Raw genomic sequence first — 19229 nt, 5'->3', positions numbered from 1 at the left:
GGTCAACCAACCCTTTCTTTCCAAACCTACTGATGTACAAGAGGTATGTTGATGATATATTCTGCCTTTTCAAAGGCTCTGTTGACCTTCTACATGCATTTTGTAACTTTCTCAACTCCGCATCAGAGCACCTAAAGTTTACTGTGAACAATGATTTGCATAGAGTTAGTTTTTTGGACACCTGGATAATCCGTAAAAATGACGTCTTACACACAGATTTATTTACTAAACCCACTGACCGGAACAGCCTTCTCAGAGACAGTTGCCATCCACTCCCTTTGAAAAACAGCCTACCGTACAGTCAGCTTTGCAGGCTTAAACACATCTGCAAAGACCCAAATGATTTTACCAAACACTCCAGCACAATGGTTAATAAATTCAGAGAACGAGGCTACACAGAAAAGCAACTCTCCGTTGCTGTTGATAAAATTGAGCAGAGACCCCGAGCTGACCTTCTTAAAGAGGTCCCTAAAAATGATGATAAAAAAACAGTCCCTTTGTTTATCACAAAATACTCTAAAGCTGCTGAATGTTTTAAACCCATTCTCAATAAGCACTGGCACATTTTGAAATCTGACCCACAGCTTCACAATATATTTCCTGACCCACCTAGAGTGGTCTTCTCTAGGGGTAGAAATCTCAGAGATTCGTTGGTTCATTCTGACCTTCCCCCTCCAGACACTAACTCAACGCATCCTTAGCCCGATACCAGACGGGAATTATAAGTGTGGTGCTTGTGCCCAATGCAACAGCACTTTCAAAGCCACTTCTTTTAAACACCCCCATTCAGGTAAAACAATTCCTATTAAGGGCATAATTTCCTGTAACGCCAAAGGTGTAATTTACTTGATTTATTGCCCCTGTGGTAAATATTATATAGGTAAGACCATTCGTGCTCTCAAGACACGTATAGCGGAACACCGCAGTTCCATTAGATGCAAAAACATGTTATACCCTGTTGCAGCACATTTTCTTGAAGCTGGTCACTATCATCTCTCCGGTATCTAGGCATAGAGAAGTTGCCTGTCCCCAGAAGAGGAGGAGACTTTGACAATGCTCTACTAAAAAGAGAAGCATTTTGGATTCACTACTTGAATACTTTAACCCCCAATGGCCTCAACATGGAATTTGATCTAAGACCCTTTTTGTGATGGTGGGGAGAGCTCCACGTCCAGCAGCCTAAATGGCCTGGACTTATTTCCCTCTCCCCTCCCCCTGATCTGTTGATGGCTTTTCTATGTTTTTATTTCATTATTCTACTCCTTTATATACGTTTCCTATTTGAAAGGGTACTTTAAACCCATGCCCTAAATATTTTGAGAAACCTGTTTTTGGATATTTTTACCTTTTTCAACAAATAATGTCCATGAGTGTCTTTTTCTGTGTGAGATCTTGTCCACAGGAACTATTCACACTTTAGTCTCATTGCCACGTGTGTTGTTTTAATATTTTGCTGGTGCACTTACCCCTCCTTTTATTGGTCATGCAACCAGAGAACAGGATCGTGGTTGCATACTGTCTATAAGACTATTTTTGTATTCTATACTCTATATGTTTTTAATGTAGGCTTCTCACTGTTTAGCAGTTCTATATATTTACATATTTTTCTATTGACTATTTTCTATTTTGATGTCGTTTTTGCATATTGTTCTATATATGATGTACAAATAAAGTTTTTGTTGCCAGCAACCAATCACCCACTTTGGGTGTTGGCCTGATTGAGGACACTCCCTGATCCCTTGTCCCAATCCTTAATAAATATCTGGTAACTCCTTGTATGTCATTCCCTGAAGAAGGCAACTTGTTGCCGAAACGTTGGAAAAATAAAGATTTTGATGGCATCGTGACTACGAGCTGTGCGGCCTCTCTCCTTTTTCAGTCATAAAAGGGACACAGACATATCTGGATGGGGCATGCATTGCTTGAATATGGTGATTGGGGCGTCATATGACTAGGAAAGTTCAACCCACTACATATGAATGTATGTATGTACAGGTACACATAGCTGTGGGTACGTCAGGGAAGGATTGTTTTGTCTTCTCAGTGGAACACGTCGGTGGGCAGATGAAAGTCTTTGAAGGTGTAGAAGGAGATGTCAGCATGGTCCACCACGGCAAAAGTGACAGGAACATCTCTGCTCTGGAAGGCCAGCAGTTTGATCGTCTGCAGGTTAGGCACTGGGCCTTGGAAGCTGCATACACACAGGCGGGAACAGGGTTTCCCTGGGTTGATCTTCTTGAAGTGGGCCACCGTGTCGGCTTGGTAGACACTGAAAGAAATCCTCCACTCCTGGTCACCTGTCAAACTAGATGGTCCGTCCAGCAAGTTTGACGACTTGACTACACTGATTTTTTCAAGTAGCGCCGCAGTTGGGGTGTAGTGGCTCGGGTCGTGTAAGGGAACAATGGACCCTTCCCATAGGTGGGGAGGTCTGTTGCCATGTCGACTCTGCCTCCTCTCCTTCAGCTGGTGGTACTCAGTCCAGTTCCTGCAGCGCTGCACTTCTCTGTCCTCGTCAATGTCTCTCCTGTCCTTGTCCTCCTCCACCACTGACCTCTTCTGATTCCTCCTTGTTTGGTCGTTAGAAGGTGGCAGGTTCAGCTGGTCCTCATATGATGATGACACCGTACCAGTGTCAAATCGATTCACAACGTAGCCAAGTCTCTTCAAATGCCCAAACACCTGATACTGCTGCAGTGTGAGTGTCTTGGAGGACAGAAAGCTTTCATATCCTTCCTGGATGGATAGAGGTAGGTCATGGTAAAACACCTGCAGGTTTCCACATTCCATTAGGTACAGAGCCTCCTCTGGAAGCAAATATTGTTTTCCATTGGCAGAAAATCCCATCGTCTGCCAAAACCTCCCAGCAGGAAACTGCAGTTCCACTATTCTCTCACTTGGAATCCATATGGCTTTCACAAAATTAGCTAGTCTCTCCACTCGTTCCTCCGCTATGAGGCTCCAATGTTCATCTAAGCGCTGCTTTAAAGTCTGCCTCTGCTGCTCTGAGTCGACAGGAAAGAAGTCCTTCTGCCCTCTCACTGGGAGCTTATGGCTCCTCGACCTGGCTGCAAACAGCTCTGAGGGGCTCAGTATTTCACTGGAAAACTCCACTTCAGATGCATGTACAGCAGCTTCTTTGTGTTGGTTCAACATAGATACATCATAGATGAATGATATATGAATTGTAGCCATATTCATACATAACCATATAGAGCTCCCACTGCAGCTACACCCAAATATGTCTCATGCTGACGTGATAGTATGTCAGACCCAAACAAACTGTCATCATGACATCATACAAACATCAAACAAATGAACATGGTCCATATACATTTGGGTACAACTAACTTGGAACTCTGGTCGGAATCGGTCAGATGGCGTTGTCCAAAACTGCCGATCTGACCGATACGCCCATATATAGGCATATATCCAGTTGTCCAGAGCCACAGATGCTATGCCCATGCCAGAGCCATAGAGCCAGAGCCATAGAAGAAGAGTCGCGACATGCTTTGATCTCGCTGCAAAGTGGGCTGCTATGGCTATAGTTCCAAACATTGGAACTATCCCATTAGAACGAGCACTTCCGCATTCCATTATAGTCAACGCTAGTGTCGGCACTCGCATACTACATCACGCTGGCCCATGCATAATAGTCATTGGCATAATGGACTGGCCGACTTCAAACTCGGCACACGCATTGGCAGGGACTCGAGGGAGTGTGGTGCCTGTAGCCGAGCTGTTCAGACCGACATGTCCATATATGGTTATATTATGGATATCCAGTTGTCCAGAAGAGCCAACCAATATTCCCATATCTGGGCATGCCAATTTACAGGGTTGGACATAATACTAATGCCATCAGGGATCTCCATATTTGGGCGTGAAAGGGACACAGGTAAACAGACAGAGATATATGGCAATATACTGTACAGGCTTTGGGCATAATAATCTTGATTCTAATGCCATCAGGGATCTCCATATATGGGCATAAGGGACACATGTAGACAGACAGAGATCTCCATATATGGGCACAAAAGGGACAGACAGATGGTACAATGGGTATTCTGACAAGGCCCCGGGCCCTGTCACTACATCTATATCTATACCGTATATATACGTGTGTGCGTGCGTGTGTGCCTGCACATCCTCATATACAAATAGGTTGTGCGCATCTATTGTTGTGATACAAGATGTGTGCTGACTGCCTACATGCTGCATTATTATGTATGATATGTATGTAAAATAGGACTGGACCTATACGTGCGTGTGCGCGTGTGTGCGTATATAAACGCACGCTGAAAAGCCTGGTGTACCTTGGCCGTAAGTCTACAGCCCCCTATAACTGATTGCTCTATTTGTTCAATTCCCTCCACTCTCAGGAGGCTGTCATTACCATTATGACAACTATGGAAATGGCGTGCCATGGGGTAGTCCTCATCATTTCTAATAGCATATTTATGCTCTACCACTATCCTTCAAACTCCTCTTGTGTCCTATATAGAAGCACCCCCACAGGGGAAAGTGAGAGGCGATAAACTATAGAGTGGGAGTTAATGCATTGTTTACATCTGTAAACCTCCATGGTTTTTAGATCTTTAAATTATTTTTGCTGTGTAACATTAGAGCAGTGGTTACAGTTTGTTTGTAAACATTTGTAGGTGCCCGGCCATTGGTCTAGGCCAGTGGTTCTCAACCTTTTTTCACCAAGTACCACCTCAGAATATATTTGGCTCTCCGGGTACCACCATTATGACGTTAAAATACATCAAACAAATACAGTAGCGTACACCTAACCTATCCCATCCTATTCACACAGAAGGGAGATTTGAACGGCACTAATTTGTGCTGGGACCTCAACACCGGCCTGGATGTCATTTCACTGGAGCAATAGTGCTGTAGGTCCGTCTGACTCCGAGACGTGCAGCTGCTGCTGGTCAAATATTCTCCTTACACTTTTATAGTTCCATTTTAAGCCACTGCCTTGCCACCGTTTAGTTTGTTGTGATCCATCGTCACAGTGGCAGTGCTTGGCACAAAGTCAACAATACCACCACCACCACCACCTTTGTCATGTTCAGGAAGATTTCTGGTACCACCAGAGGAGGTCCTTACTAGTGGTAGAGGGTTGAGAATCACTGGTCTAGGCTATTTAACCAATGGCCCTCTCTCTTTGCTGGTAGGTGAACCCCCATTGAACCCCTTTTGAAGTAGATCAGAATGTGTTGTTGTGGATTATACAGCATACAGTATGAACAAACACCACATCATGTTTTCACTTCCAGTGTTGTCTTCTAAAAAACAAAGCCAAACATCAGGTAAAAGTAGAAATCATCAGACACTCTAGCAAGTATACTTTTTAAAGCTGCAATACATAATGTTATTACTTAATTCATACAATATAACCTACAAAACTGGTATACCTGCTCTTCTATTAGAAATGTACATCATGTGGTCAGGTGGGACAATACCTACTGGTTGACAACAGGCATTGCAATAAAAAAATGCAATTTAGACTTTTCTCAAACAAGGCGTGCAATATGTTGACAGCAGTCTGCGTAAAACTCCTACCACAGTCACTAAAGCAGTCTGACGTACACTGTATTATAGCAGATCTCAGACCAGCAGTTAGAATAAGAGTTAAATAGCTCCAGACTAGCTCTGGTCCATAGCCAATGCTTTGGACCAGAGCTAGCTCCAGACTAGGGATGGACTGATATGGACATTCTTGGTTGATACCGATGTTTAAAATAACAATTATTAGTTTTTGAGGGGCGCTAACCCCTCCTATGCCCAGCTTTGACAAAACTGTGTAAACACACACATTGAAGACAAAAGTATGTAAAGCACATAACATTGAAGACAAAAGTGAGGACGCAAAATGTGATTTGCCTGAATGAGATGATGTATGATGATAAGAGCGCCCCCTCACTTCACACGGTGTGATTTTCTTTATTAATAAGTAATTTGTAATTATAATAATGGAAGTCAATAGGTCTTGGATTGTACAAATTTGGGATAGGGTTATTATGACATCATTGATAGGCTACTGAGCTCAAAATTGTTTTACTAAAACTAGAATGGCCGTCACACAAGCCAACCCGTAGCCTTCATGTATGGGCAGGAACCTATCTCCTGTTTCTGTAGCGTGAGCTGCCTTGATGTAGTAGTAAGTATCCAGCCATGTCGTATACATACAAGTACACATCCTGACTGACGTCACATGTTGTCATCACTCATCAGTGGCCTATATAACTGATCCCTTGCCATAATTGCTCTATCATCAAGCCACCGTCCTTGCCAGTGATCTTACTGATGAGCGCCGTTCCTGTCTGGTCATTTTGTTCAGGGTTAGGCTTCCACTACCTGTGTGAGAGTCTGATTTGGATCCTCTCAACTCCCTCTGTGGCTTATTAACTGTCATTTATCAAAGCATTTTAATTAAATTGGGGCTTTCATTAAAATATTTTAATTAGATCGGGTAGAGGACAATTTGTCACGTATATTGAAGACTGTCAAACCTGACCCCACTACAGCGTGCTTGACATGGCAGTGGCAAAGGGCAAATCCAGAGATGCTGCAGCCAGAAAGAGGAGACAGAAAGCCAAGGAGGAGCGCTTGTCTCTGGTTTTGTATAGGAGGCCTTTCATCACACTACACTATTTCCTCCTAGAGACCGTCACCAACCTAAAGGAGTGGATGTCAAAATTGAGGGAAAGACGTGGTACAGTGTTGTTGTTCTTGGGGGTGTGTTCTGTCGTCTCCATCACCTTCTACACCGCCTATTACACTGAAGGAGCTCACCAGACACATGTCCATTACCTGGCAAAGAGGTTTCATTGGAGTGTCTATTGGTTAATCCTTGGCATCATGTCATCATGCGGCCTTGGCACTGGCGTGCACACCTTCCTTCTCTATCTGTGTCCTCATATAATAAACGTGACCCTGGCAGCTTATGAGTGTGGCTCCACAGACTTCCCAGAGCCTCCATACCCAGAACATGTCATCTGTCCCCAGATTGTAGGGACAGAGAGCATCACAGTCTGGTCCATCATGTCCAAGGTGCGTCTGGAGGCCTGCATGTGGGGTATTGGCACTGCCATCGGGGAGCTACCTCCGTACTTCATGGCAAGGGCGGCTCGCCTGTCAGGAACTGATCCAGAGGATGAGGACTATGAGGAGTTTGAGGACATGCTTGAACAGGATTCTGCCCAGGGTTGTGTCCCTAGAGCGAAGCTGTGGGTCAAAGATATGGTGCAGAGACTAGGATTCTTTGGGATCCTGGCTTTTGCTTCAATCCCCAACCCCCTTTTTGACCTGGCCGGGATGACCTGTGGTCATTACATGGTCCCCTTCTGGACCTTCTTTGGAGCCACACTGATTGGCAAAGTCTGTGTTAAGATGCACATACAGAAGCTTTTTGTTATCATGGTCTTCAGTAAGCACATAGTGGAGCAGCTTCTGTCACTTATAGGGTCTGTGCCCAGGATAGGACCATCCCTCCAGAAGCCCTTCCATCAGTACCTGGAGGCACAGAAGAAGAAGCTGCGTAATGAAGGAAGCACAGAGGCCGTGAATGGGAACTGGCTTCAGTGGGTGTTTGGGTGGGTGCTGCTGGTCACGATCTTCCTCATTGTGTGCTCCATTATTCACTCCATGGCCCAGACCTATGCCAAGCGACTTCAACAGCAGATGCAGTTGAAGGAGAAAAAGAAAAAGAAAACTAAAACCAAGTGATGATGGTATAAGATGCTAAGCGGTCTATCCCAGCCACTGCCAGTGGTTCTCAAAGAGGAGTCGTTGGGTGTGTGGGATTCATTGCTTAAGCTCTTTTATATTATAAAATTGACTGTGGACCATTGGTGCCATGAATGTAACATATGGAACCACTTTAAACTAGATTTTCAGGCTGCACAGACACCTGATGTTTAGTTTTATATAGCCTATACACACTCACACAATGTGTTGCAATGTGATGAGCTTTCAGATCGGCTATTTAAAAAAATAAAAAATAAAAAGACACATCTTAACAAATCTTCTCTTACCCCTAAAAGATACTCAAATGGAGGTCTGCATCCAAATATCAATTTAGGGGTCCTTGACATGAATTGTTTGAGAAGCACCAACTAACTAACTTGACTGTTCTTGTCCCTGCTGAGAAGCCAGCCATCAGCTAACCAGGCCTACTCAACCTCCTCCGTTCAAACTCGAAACCACACTGCCGGTATTTTGTTGTTGGCCGGGTTATGTGCACATGTATATTTCTATTCGAATGAAATGATAAAACTGAACTTTAAAAAAAAAGAAAAGAAAGATGTCATTATTTCTATTTGAATGATAGAATAAAATTGAACTTGGAAAAAAACTAAATAAATATATAATTTAGTATTAGTATACTGATTATTACTGATTTCTATTTTGGAGGAGGGGGAAAATATGCAATTAGAAATTATATTTAAATTAAAATGTCATCCTATCTCTATTACGAATACGTAATGTAGCCTATAGCCTATACATTTTTCAAAGATACATAATGGTACTATATAGGCTCTTTTTCTTTTTTCCTTTTTTTGAGTGGTGCAAACCACTCCAACAACTGGCTTTGTTAGTACCCGTGTGTGTTTGTGCCTGTACGGGTGAGCATGGTTGCTATGGTTAGTAGACGTCACTGACATCACCGACATCACGTCAGATGCTTTCCTGGTTCTAATGTACAGTAACTATAATAATAAATGTGTAGTTGCACCACTCAGTTCACACGGGTGTGATTTTTTTCTCACGCATGGTGGGCGTAGCCAGAGGCAGAGGAGGGGATAGGGCTATTTTTAGCGGTCCTTAATTGGCAATTGGCATGGCAGGTTTGGGAACCTCTGGCCTGATTTGAATAAATACATTATAGACCTGTGCGTTCATTTTCAGACCGAACTCTAGGCTACTGCATGGGTCTAAAGGTAGACTGTTGTTTCTTCGTAGGCTAATTGTAAGCAGTGCTTTCCCATTCCCTGTGTTCTCCTCCGCTCAGTAGCACATCTTCATATGGGGAGAGATCATAGCTATTTCCTTCTTGACTTTAATTTGATGTGTTGTTAAAATAAATATATAATATCTTATCTTATATAACCGAGCTTAAACAGTCATATCAGACATTTCCAGGGCAATGCAGCAGAGAGAGAGAGCGTGTCTTATAGGTCGCCACTCAGTCAGGCAGCACATCATCAGTGACTCACTCAATATAACCCACAGAGAGAGAAAGACCCACGGTAGCCCAGCAGCAGCAGCAGCAGCAACACCGGCTTGCAGCAGCATCGACGGCGATGCCTCGTCTCGCTGCAGCCGCCGGTAACGATGCAGTTCTGCAGAAAGGTGCTCTGCCAGCCCTGTAGCGCCAGAGTCACGTCGCCAGAGGAGGACATGGAATATAAAATGGGGAGCTGCATTGGAATTGCACGCAGCCAGGTAACACAACGCACGGGAAAGACAGCATGCCGAGTGGAGTGCAAGCTTGTACACTGTGGAGTGTAGTTGCCTATAGTTGTCTCCGAGTCCGAGCATGTTAATACAAATGATCCTATTAGGGTCCATTTGGTTCCATATTTGTGCCATCACAGTAGGAATCTGAGATGCATGAGGATCTCATGTGCGTGCAAGGCGGCATCAGTGCATGTCACTGACCTGATGAATGTCTATGACTATGATGACATATAGCCTATAGGCCTACTGTACATTGATTTTGCCGAGTGCAATGCCCATATTACAGGCAGCCATACAATGCGCTAAGACACGAAGTAGGTGTAGCTGTAGTACAGTGTCGGAGGAGTGGTGACGTCAGCAGAGTAATTGTGTGTGTGTGTGTGTGTGTGTGTGTGTGTGTGTGTGTGTGTGTGTGTGTGTGTGTGTGTGTGTGTGTGCGCGCGCGTGTGCGTGCGTGTCCAAAAATCCAAAAATATCTTTTATCAATTATTTTGGTTTTCAACCATAACTATAGTCCTACGTATCTAATTTTTGAGTTTGTGCAAACAGACCACTAGGGGACGCACCCAACGCGTTTGCACAGCTTTTGAAAACCCATACCTAACAGCTAACATTAAAAAACTAGTCACCAAAAGCCAAATCTTTACAAGTGCGCCCCCAGCTAGATGATTTCCTTGAACATATAGTCGGTTACCCAAACAAGAATAAAATAATAAACAGTACTATAGACGCATAACAGTTTAAGTCCACACTATTTATCCATAATGTATAAATGATAGATAAGGGGTCAGGACAACGAGGCCTTTTCGTGGAGGGTTCAGAATGAAATTTGGACTTAGACTGTTTTTCGTCTGTGGTACTCCAGCTGCTTCCTTATATCTCCAGAATTGTGCTATGAAATGTAAATATCTGCATGTGTCTATACCTCCATATGTACGTGTGTGCGTGCGTGCGTGCGTGCGTGCGTGTGTGCGTGTGTGTGTGTGTGTGGCAACAACAGGATCTGTCCAGGTGACTGTAACTGTAAGTGTAGCCTAGGCCTACTACAAAATGGAACCAAAGGACCCTTTCATAACAATAAACTCTGATACTGTACAAATTTGTTATGGGTCCATTTGGTTGTATTTGTACACTCTCGATTTTAGGGGGGGGGGGCACAAAAGAACAAATACAAATAAAAGACAAAAGTTAAAAAAAAAATGTTTTTGTCAATTGTAACTTTATACTCATTTATATTTTTAATTTCATTTATGCTTTGTAATTTTGTAAAGAACATTTTTGCAACATTACATGATTGACGTGCACATGCTGATTGGATATAGTATGGTCCAAAATGAGTAAATAAGTCATAGCCTATAGTGTCTAGAAAAATACGTATACTTGTCTTGCATATTTAGTTGTTTATATTCCATAACTTAGCCATTGAGTTCTTCTCACAGATGTGAACCCAGATATTGTAGGCTATTATTATACCAGCCAAAAATCGCCTATGCTCTCAGCTAGCCCATTCTCCAAACCATCATATCGCATCTCACGCACAGCTGTCGGTTGTAGTGTTGTTGACATTGGCTTGGCAGGTATAAAGAACATCTCTCATATGTGTCAAAATCGCGGGGGTCCCCTATAGTCTGCGTGGGGGTCTGCGGGTACAGCGGGGGTCATACAAAATTAATTACACAACAACAAATTCACTAGCTCAAAAACAGCAAAGAAAGCTGCACGATAAGCCCAATTTACACAAAGAAAGGCGTAAAATCATTGTTTTGCTCATTTAATTATCTCCCAAGCTTTCTTTACGTTTATCACTTAACCACATGTGTGAGCTTAATGTTTTGTTTTTTATGCAACTCATTGTATAAATGTCAATAAAATAATGTTTATTTTATTTATTATTATTTTTTTATCATTTTATATAATTTTTTATCATGCTAAATGTTTCGGTTTATATCTGACTTCTCAGACACATCAAACAAGATTTGCTTAACCCAAGTAACTGTCTGCGGTATTTTCTTTTAGAATATATTGTATGCCCCAATTCCTATAAAATAAATCTTGCATACACCTTTTAGTTGTCCCAATCAAAATATGTTTATGCTACTTTGTTCGCTACTATCGCTAGCATTTGTAGTAGTCTATTCCACAAAGCTACCAAGCTACCTTTGAATCGTATTGCACGCGGCCCATGTCTCAAACTTTTGCCAATATAGGGCCAAATGTATGGATTTTTATTTATTTATGGAGGAAATATCTTACTGCCCTATTATGGACCAAAATTCTCTATTCCGTTTTGAACCCATATCCCTGTCACATAAGCCATAACAGGACAGACCCATGTGTGATATACTAGCAGATCTCAGATTAATTGTTTTGATTTTTGCTATTATGCCACATAGAGCTCTGCCTGTGAATTTGGCCAATACACAAGTGACATGCGTGTGTGTGTGTGTGTGTGTGTGTGTGTGTGTGTGTGTGTGTGTGTGTGTGTGTGCGTGCGTGCGTGCGTGCGTGCGTGCGTGCGTGCGTTGCACCCTGTTGCTTCACCAACCCAGTTTACAGGCAGGGACTGCCAGACACCCCACTCTTTTGCCCTTTGTTTACAGCGTTGTGAACTCTGTCCAGTCCAGCTGACTGCCAGGCATACCAAGTCTGTCACAGCAAGCCCCCGCCCATGCAGCCTACCCCCCCTGAACACCAACGGTCATGGCTTACCCGGCTCCTGTTCTGTCCCCACCTCCTGTCCCATCTCATGTCCACCTCGCCACCTATCACCTCTTTCAACCCACCGCCCTACTCGGCACCCGGGGCAAATATAGAAACAGAGGACGGGACTCCTTAGAGGAGGCGAGACACACACATTGGCCTTGGATACTATTGGGAAAACACTGGCGACAGCGCTGTCAAAAGCTTTAGGAGAACCCGTGGGTTGAACTAATCTATTTCTTGTTTGATTTTGGTGAGTAGTTCATTAATTGCAGCAATAGCTTTAGTAGTAGTTTTCTTTCAGTAGGCCTAGGCATTCAAAATAAGTTGTGTTGTTACTTGGGGAAAGTGAGAATTTGAAGATTCTTGGAAAGATTATTTAATATTCTTTAACTCTTTGAGCGTTTCAAGGATTTCTATATAGTTTGTAGACTTCTCTATGGCCAGAATGGCGTTTTTGAATGATTTATTGAAAATTCTCTGTTGTGAATGTGTGACAACGAAAGACCTTCAGAGAAAGCTTGACTTGTCTGCTTCCAGGAAAAAAATGAACTGAGTTGATAAAATGTTTAGTTCTTGTGTTGGAAGCCATTTAAAAGAGCCTGCATTTACACTGTTTCTGTTTCTAGGACAACCAAAAAAAGTTATGCCCGGTTGAAGTTTTATTTTCTAAATAACTTTTTTTCTGCTGGGCATACATAGCCATGCAATATCTCATTTTAAAGGGTGAGTTGTCTAGTTCAATTAAAATAAAATAAAAAGTTTCTCACATGTACCACTGTAGATATTTTGCCATCTATAAATAGCATGGTCAGTCATGATCAATCTGACCTATCCAGCTAAAAGTCCCCATAGCTCTGAAATTGGAACATCATATAAACTCAATTCTTTTTTGGGGTAAAATTAGACATTCTAACGCACATTTTGATATATACCATGTTTACATAGTCTTACCAGTACCTTGTCTATTCATGCATGTATCTCAAAAACCTGTTATGAAGAAACACAGTTTTGATAAAAAACACATCCAAGGACATTGTTTTGATATGACTTGGTGCCCATGATATGTATCAAAATATAGACTTGAATGTATACTGTATTATAAAAAAGAAATTGAGTTATTACCATCTACCGTTACAGAGTAAATCACAGTTGAAACTTGCTTAGTCATATACAATAAACCTCACAATAGTGAACAAAATAGTCATGACAGGTCTAACTCATTGTAAAAGCGTCTTTTATTTTTTACGACTACTAACATAATAAAATGATAAATATTACAGAAAATAAATAGGCCTACATACAAAACAGTTACTCCTCCCCTAGCTCTGATCCATAGCTCTAAATGCGCATTTAGAGCTATGGATCAGAGCTACTCCTCCCAAATGTCCCCAAACCCAGTCCTTGACGGTGTGTGTGTGTGAGTTAACCTGACTCCGCCATATGGGGCAGCAGAGTGTACACTGTGTTCCCCCCTCCTGCTCCCATCTGGGAACTCTCAGGCAGACTTGATGCCCGGCCACAAAACGGCCTGGCCAATCAGCAGCAGCTTCTAGCAACTTCTAGCAGCAGCTTCTAGCTTCTACTAGCTGCTGCTGATTGGCCAGGCCGTTTTGTGAGCAACTTCGCTTCTAGCTGCTGCTGATTGGCCAGGCCGTTTTGTGGCCGGGCATCAAGTCTGCTGAGAGTTCCCAGATGGGAGCAGGAGGGGGGAACCCAGTGTACTCTCTGCTGCCCCATCTGGCGGAGTCAGGTTATGTGTGAGTAGGCTAAATAAAAAAAACACCCAAAAACTGCCCCCCCTGAAATGAATGAATGAATGAATCCGGTTCAGTGTCGGAGAACGCCATCGCAGTCTTGACTCTTCATCCTCCTCCTCCTCCTCCTCATCTGATGCCAGTTCTAAATATATAAAAATAAATAAACATTTTAGCTGTAGTCAGTGCACGCTACTATTACATGGCGTTTTACCCGGCTGCTGGCGATCAATGATTTTATTGTGCAGTGTCTTTGTGGGCCGAGTCGTGGCATGACAAATACAAATAGATGCTTGTATAAGTAGTATCACGATAAAATAATATGGCAACGTTAGAATGAAACACCAATGAGTGATCGGTGGTAATGTAGCTAGCTGCCCAGGGTATATCCAGCACCATTGCGTCGCAATCATCCAGCAACATTGGTACTGGCTATTGCCCGGGCTTGTGGCCCGGCCAATAGCCAGTACCATTTGTGCAGTGTTTGTTAGCAACTACTACTAGCCAACAGCCAGTGGAATGTGGTGACGTGATGGTGCTGGATATACGCTGGGCAGCTACATTACACGCGATCACTCATTGGTGGTGTCATTCTAACGTCGCCATATTATTTTATCGTGATACTAATTATACAAACATCTATTTGTATGCCACGATGCCACGATTCGGCCCACAAAGACACAGTACAATACATTCATTTGATCAGATGTTTTTGTTAGCTACGTCGATCACCTATAGTACCGACCCTTGTTATATATTCTCCGACTATGCATGTCACGATGACTAAACCAGTTAGATCTATCCATATATGGTTCTACCACATCTATCTGATATCAGCACTAGGTCGGCTCGGGCCAAATATAGGGATCGTCTTACTAGACATGTCATATTAGGGCATTTTCGAATACAATAAAATTACCTTTTAGCGAAGGCATCAGCCTTGGTGGTAACTCCGGTGGGGAGAAGAAAAAACATTGCACACGTGTAATCCGCGAGGGTGGATGTTGCAGCCCGGCCAACGGTCTGGGACTGGAGAATGCCACTGGACACGGATGGATCATTTTTCAGATTGTTTTTTTTGCGGCGACTGCAAACCTGGCTGAAAAACTCTTCCTCCAGTGCCCACCTCGGAGGAGTCAACCAACCCCCCTGTTCACTGGGGGCTGGGCGTCAGTTTCCAATAGGAAAGCATACACGTGTGTCACGTGACACGGGAATTCTGGGAAATGTAGTTGATATTTATGCTCAATACTATATACAGAGGTGCGGACCGAATTAATATATTGGTATTAATAAAAAAAGAGAACTACGGAAAATCACGTACAGGGCAGAAAAGACTAATGCAAAACTCCACGTGTTTTCCAGTAGTAATCTGTCTAAGGGTTAAAGCAGCTTTGCTAAGCATGTATCTGTTTTAAACATGTCTTCCACCTCTTCCATTTATCGGTCAATTAATAGGTCAAGTAAATGATGCAGAGTCATCCTCTCCTGCTGGTTACCAGTCAATGACATTGTCTCCGTGAGTATATTTTAAATGGCTCAGGCTGGTGTGCACTGTTAACAGTATGATACCAGTTAATGGGGCAATGAAACCCTAGGCTGATTTTATTGTTAGATTTAAGTGTAAAAATTACAATACTGTTGACTTCAATGCTTGCACTTTGGCACACCTAAATCCAACACACATTATTAACTTTATTAAACTGCAGCAGTGTTGCTTACATCACAGCATACTGTAAGGTCAAACTGACATTATTTTACTCATCTGCAGTTATTAACCTATACAGATGAATATACTACAACATTATTTATGCACATGCATGCTTCGTTTGATCTGTCATAGAATGAAATGTTTGACAGTTGTCGCAGAGCGAGACACTGAAGTCACACTGCACATAATCCTGAGTGTTGATTTAAGTCAGAGTTGAACCACTTAATCCCTATATACTTAGTTGACAGGAATCCTATGTATGAGCTCAGGCTCATATGGTTAATCATCACGCAGCAGTGTGCAGTTAATTGCCTTTGTTCAGACCAAATCTGATTGGTTTCTTAAATCTGATTTGTTGCCCAAATCTGATTTCCAGGACTGACTGTCCACACTGTTAATTGCAAGTGATCAGATTGAATTTGTGCATTATACGTTATTCAGAGTCAGACAGCACCCAGAATTGCAGTTCAACAAGCTCTCAACGCATGGCAATGCGACGTGTTGTGACCATAGAGTTATACCGGTATAGTTGCGACTGACCTTGTATATCTGCTACTTTTGGCAAGCACCTATGAATGTGGTTCAAATCTGATTAAGACATCATTTCCCATGTCATTTTTTGCTGTTCAGACTTGATAAAAAAACAATTTCATTCCAATGTGGATAGGCCAAAGATTGAATGTGGGCTGCAAGTGTGTACGTGGCCTTTGTGGCTGCTTTAGGGGTCAGCTGCAGGGCATTAGACGCTAGTCTCAAACAAGGGCTGGAGCTCATTCGTACCCAAGAGCTTAAGAGGCCAGGTGCTGAGTGATGGCAAGAACAGTGATGAGCCTGGCAACAACCTCTCATCATGTGTTTCGCTGGACAAACGTCAGGAAACATTGCAGCTTGTTGCATTGCAGCAACATTGCACGCACGCACACACGCACGCACGCACGCACGCACGCACGCACGCACGCACACACACACACACACACACACACACACACACAGAAAATACACACCACAGAGGCTGAAATTACACCTCATTCACTAAAATAGCTTTGGGGGCTGGCATTGCAGGAAGGGGGTCTTCCTAGACCAGAGGATGTGAGAAATGTCCTTTTCCCACAGTGAAATGATCAGGGAAAATCCTCAGTGTTTATCTAACACTGAGAATCATACAAATAGTTCCATTTGTACGCTCTGAGTTACACATGGATTTCACTGTGTCCTCAGTATTTTCAAGTGGAAGTGACTATCACAGCTCAAACTATGACTTGCATACCCATATGTTATTCGTGTTGGTCATTATTATGGCACATTTGTGTTTTTCCTGAAACGAAGTACCATATATCATATTCCACAAATGATGCAGGACAGTGGACTGGAATAAAGTGTGACAGCTGATGACAGGGCAGAGATCTATTTATATAGTCTTTAGTATCCAGGTCAGTGCTCGTGGTTATATGTAAACACACCCCACACACACATACAGTCGTCCCACATGGGAAGCACAAGAAGGCTCTCTGCAAGAGAACGGTTTGTTAGTTTCATCAGTATGGCTAGATCTTTTTTTTAAACATTTTAGACAAACATGTTCATAGTACAATTATTCATATATTCCCCCTGCACACAAATGGCAGTACATATATTGAAATAACATCTTTAAATAAATAACAATTATCAATAGTATATGTCCAAAAATACAAAAGGAGTTGAGAAAATGGAGGAGTTGAAAAAATATACACATGTATATCCTTATATATACACATAAACACTACATACAATTAAACAAACTTACACAAATACACAATGTCCACATTACAGTTCCTTACCCTAACCCGACAGCTACCGACTCAACCTATAATTCATCTAAAGCTTCTTCAACCATGTTTAATGACAGTATGGCTATACATTTATATTAGAGCCATAATACATACATACGTACATATAGGTTTGGTGAGAGAGGCTATATCGTATTTGACTGACGTGCTTTTTGTTTGTATTTCCCCTACAGTATCTTCAGTCTGTGGTTAGACATCATTTCAGATGATTCTTCAGTTTGTTACCTGCTATACTGAGGGGAGCATTGGCCAGAAATAGCATATCTACAAGCTCACAACATGTCTCAACTCAACACACTGTGAGCTTGTAGATTGGCTATTATTTTTAAGTCAAAGTACAGTTGTAACTCAAGTGGTTAATTACAATATTGCAGATTAGATGGCAAAGGTGTATTTTCAAGTCAGGTTTGTATTTCAGTTGAATGTAACTTAATTCCAGTTGAACATTTTATTTTAATACAGTACCCCAATTGAGCATATAAAAATGGAGATCAAATAAAATCAAATAGACTCGGGCTCTGACACGACATCTGCACTTGGTCTCTCCAAACCAATAGGTTAAATGTACATTATCACCATTATCAAACCATCAAGCCTTTTGAGCATTGCTAAAGGTTATTGTGAGGCCAGAGAGAATTGTTTCACATTTTTCGGTTGAAAATCTGTTCTTTTCGAGAGTGACATGGTCATGTACAACAAAGTACTCTTTGATTTTGATAGCATCCTGACAAACTGCAGGACTTCCTGTTACCAGATTGACACTGCTGGAAGTCCACACAGTAAAGTCCGACTCCTTAGTACGAAATGGAACCTTGCAGGTCCATTTGGTTTAATTTATGCACTATTACTATTCTGAGTTAAATTAACCCTAAGGATTTTATTGTATACAGACAGACAGACAGACGCCACAATTTGTTATCGAGATCACAGACTGAGTCACTGTGTCAGTCCCTAACGTACTTGTATTTGGAATATATTCCGCTCTTATTTTCAGAATAAGATAAATCTGGCCCTGTCTCAGGGGTCTGTGCCTTTGGGATGATGTCACTTTGACCAGAGGAAGTCAGGTGATGGAGTTAGCTCATCAGTGCTGAATTTACCCAGCAGGTGTTGAATTCATCCAATGTCCCCTTATAGTGCCAACTCTCGTGTGTCCTGATAAAACTGCCATGTGCACAGTCATAAGAGATGATAATATGTAAGATGTGATGCTAGGAAACGTTGGTATCGGACTGAATTTGTGCCTGCATAAGGAGAGGGAAACCCTGTGACCTTGATCTGAGAGAGAGGGTTACATCAGAGGGCATGCACGCAGTCGTGCACGCACGCACGCACGCACGCACGCACACACACACACACACACACACACACACACACACACACTAAACCCCCACTACCTCTTTCTCTGGCCCCATACCAAAGATCTGTAATCCTGTGGAGTATGAACGTTATATGTGTGACAGACTACAGAGCTCCCTTTGCACCCTGTGGGAGAGCTGTGTTGTGTGATGAAGGACCATTATGTGCTAGTATCTTTCAGCCCGCTGATGTGAGAGGTTGTTGGTTTGAAGCCCAGCAGCTCACAGAGCCATGGGGAATGAGATCAGCAGCACCACAGAGGGATCGGTAAGACCAAACCCAGCTGGCATTAGACTGTAGATGGCTGCTGCTCTCTGCGCCTGTGCTGATACACTGTGAACTACATCAGGACTTTATACTTGGTTGCGGTGTTGTGCAGTGGTGGATATAGTAACTAAGTTAATT

General features: G+C 42.6%; 3 protein-coding genes across 3 annotated transcripts in view; 2 read left to right on the top strand and 1 right to left on the bottom strand.

Moving 5' to 3' along the window:
• Window positions 1–2040: 2040 nt before the first annotated feature.
• Window positions 2041–3156, bottom strand: LOC306931444 (tRNA-splicing endonuclease subunit Sen54-like; the record flags this gene model as incomplete). Its single annotated transcript, XM_079512846.1, has 1 exon — window positions 2041–3156. One exon carries the CDS (start codon window positions 3154–3156, stop codon window positions 2041–2043), a length of 1116 nt encoding a protein of 371 aa, XP_079368972.1.
• Window positions 3157–6546: 3390 nt separating this feature from the next.
• On the top strand, window positions 6547–7737 carry LOC306931443 (vacuole membrane protein 1-like; the record flags this gene model as incomplete). Its single annotated transcript, XM_079512845.1, has 1 exon — window positions 6547–7737. The coding sequence occupies one exon, from the start codon at window positions 6547–6549 to the stop codon at window positions 7735–7737; it is 1191 nt and encodes a 396-aa protein (XP_079368971.1).
• A 4558-nt stretch (window positions 7738–12295) lies between these two features.
• tacc2 (transforming, acidic coiled-coil containing protein 2) overlaps window positions 12296–19229 on the top strand; it is an 80034-nt gene continuing 73100 nt past the window's right edge. The window contains exons 1-3 of the mRNA XM_079512061.1: window positions 12296–12424; window positions 15387–15447; window positions 18996–19091. Of these exons, the coding sequence (XP_079368187.1) occupies window positions 19056–19091 (36 nt within the window). The 5' untranslated portion in view covers window positions 12296–12424; window positions 15387–15447; window positions 18996–19055. The remainder of the gene's footprint in view (window positions 12425–15386; window positions 15448–18995; window positions 19092–19229) is intronic.

The sequence above is a fragment of the Electrona antarctica genome (assembly GCF_951216825.1).
Source record: "Electrona antarctica genome assembly, chromosome: 10".
In the NCBI taxonomy this organism is placed as follows: Eukaryota; Metazoa; Chordata; class Actinopteri; order Myctophiformes; family Myctophidae; genus Electrona; species Electrona antarctica.
This window is presented reverse-complemented; position numbering and strand designations above follow the sequence as displayed.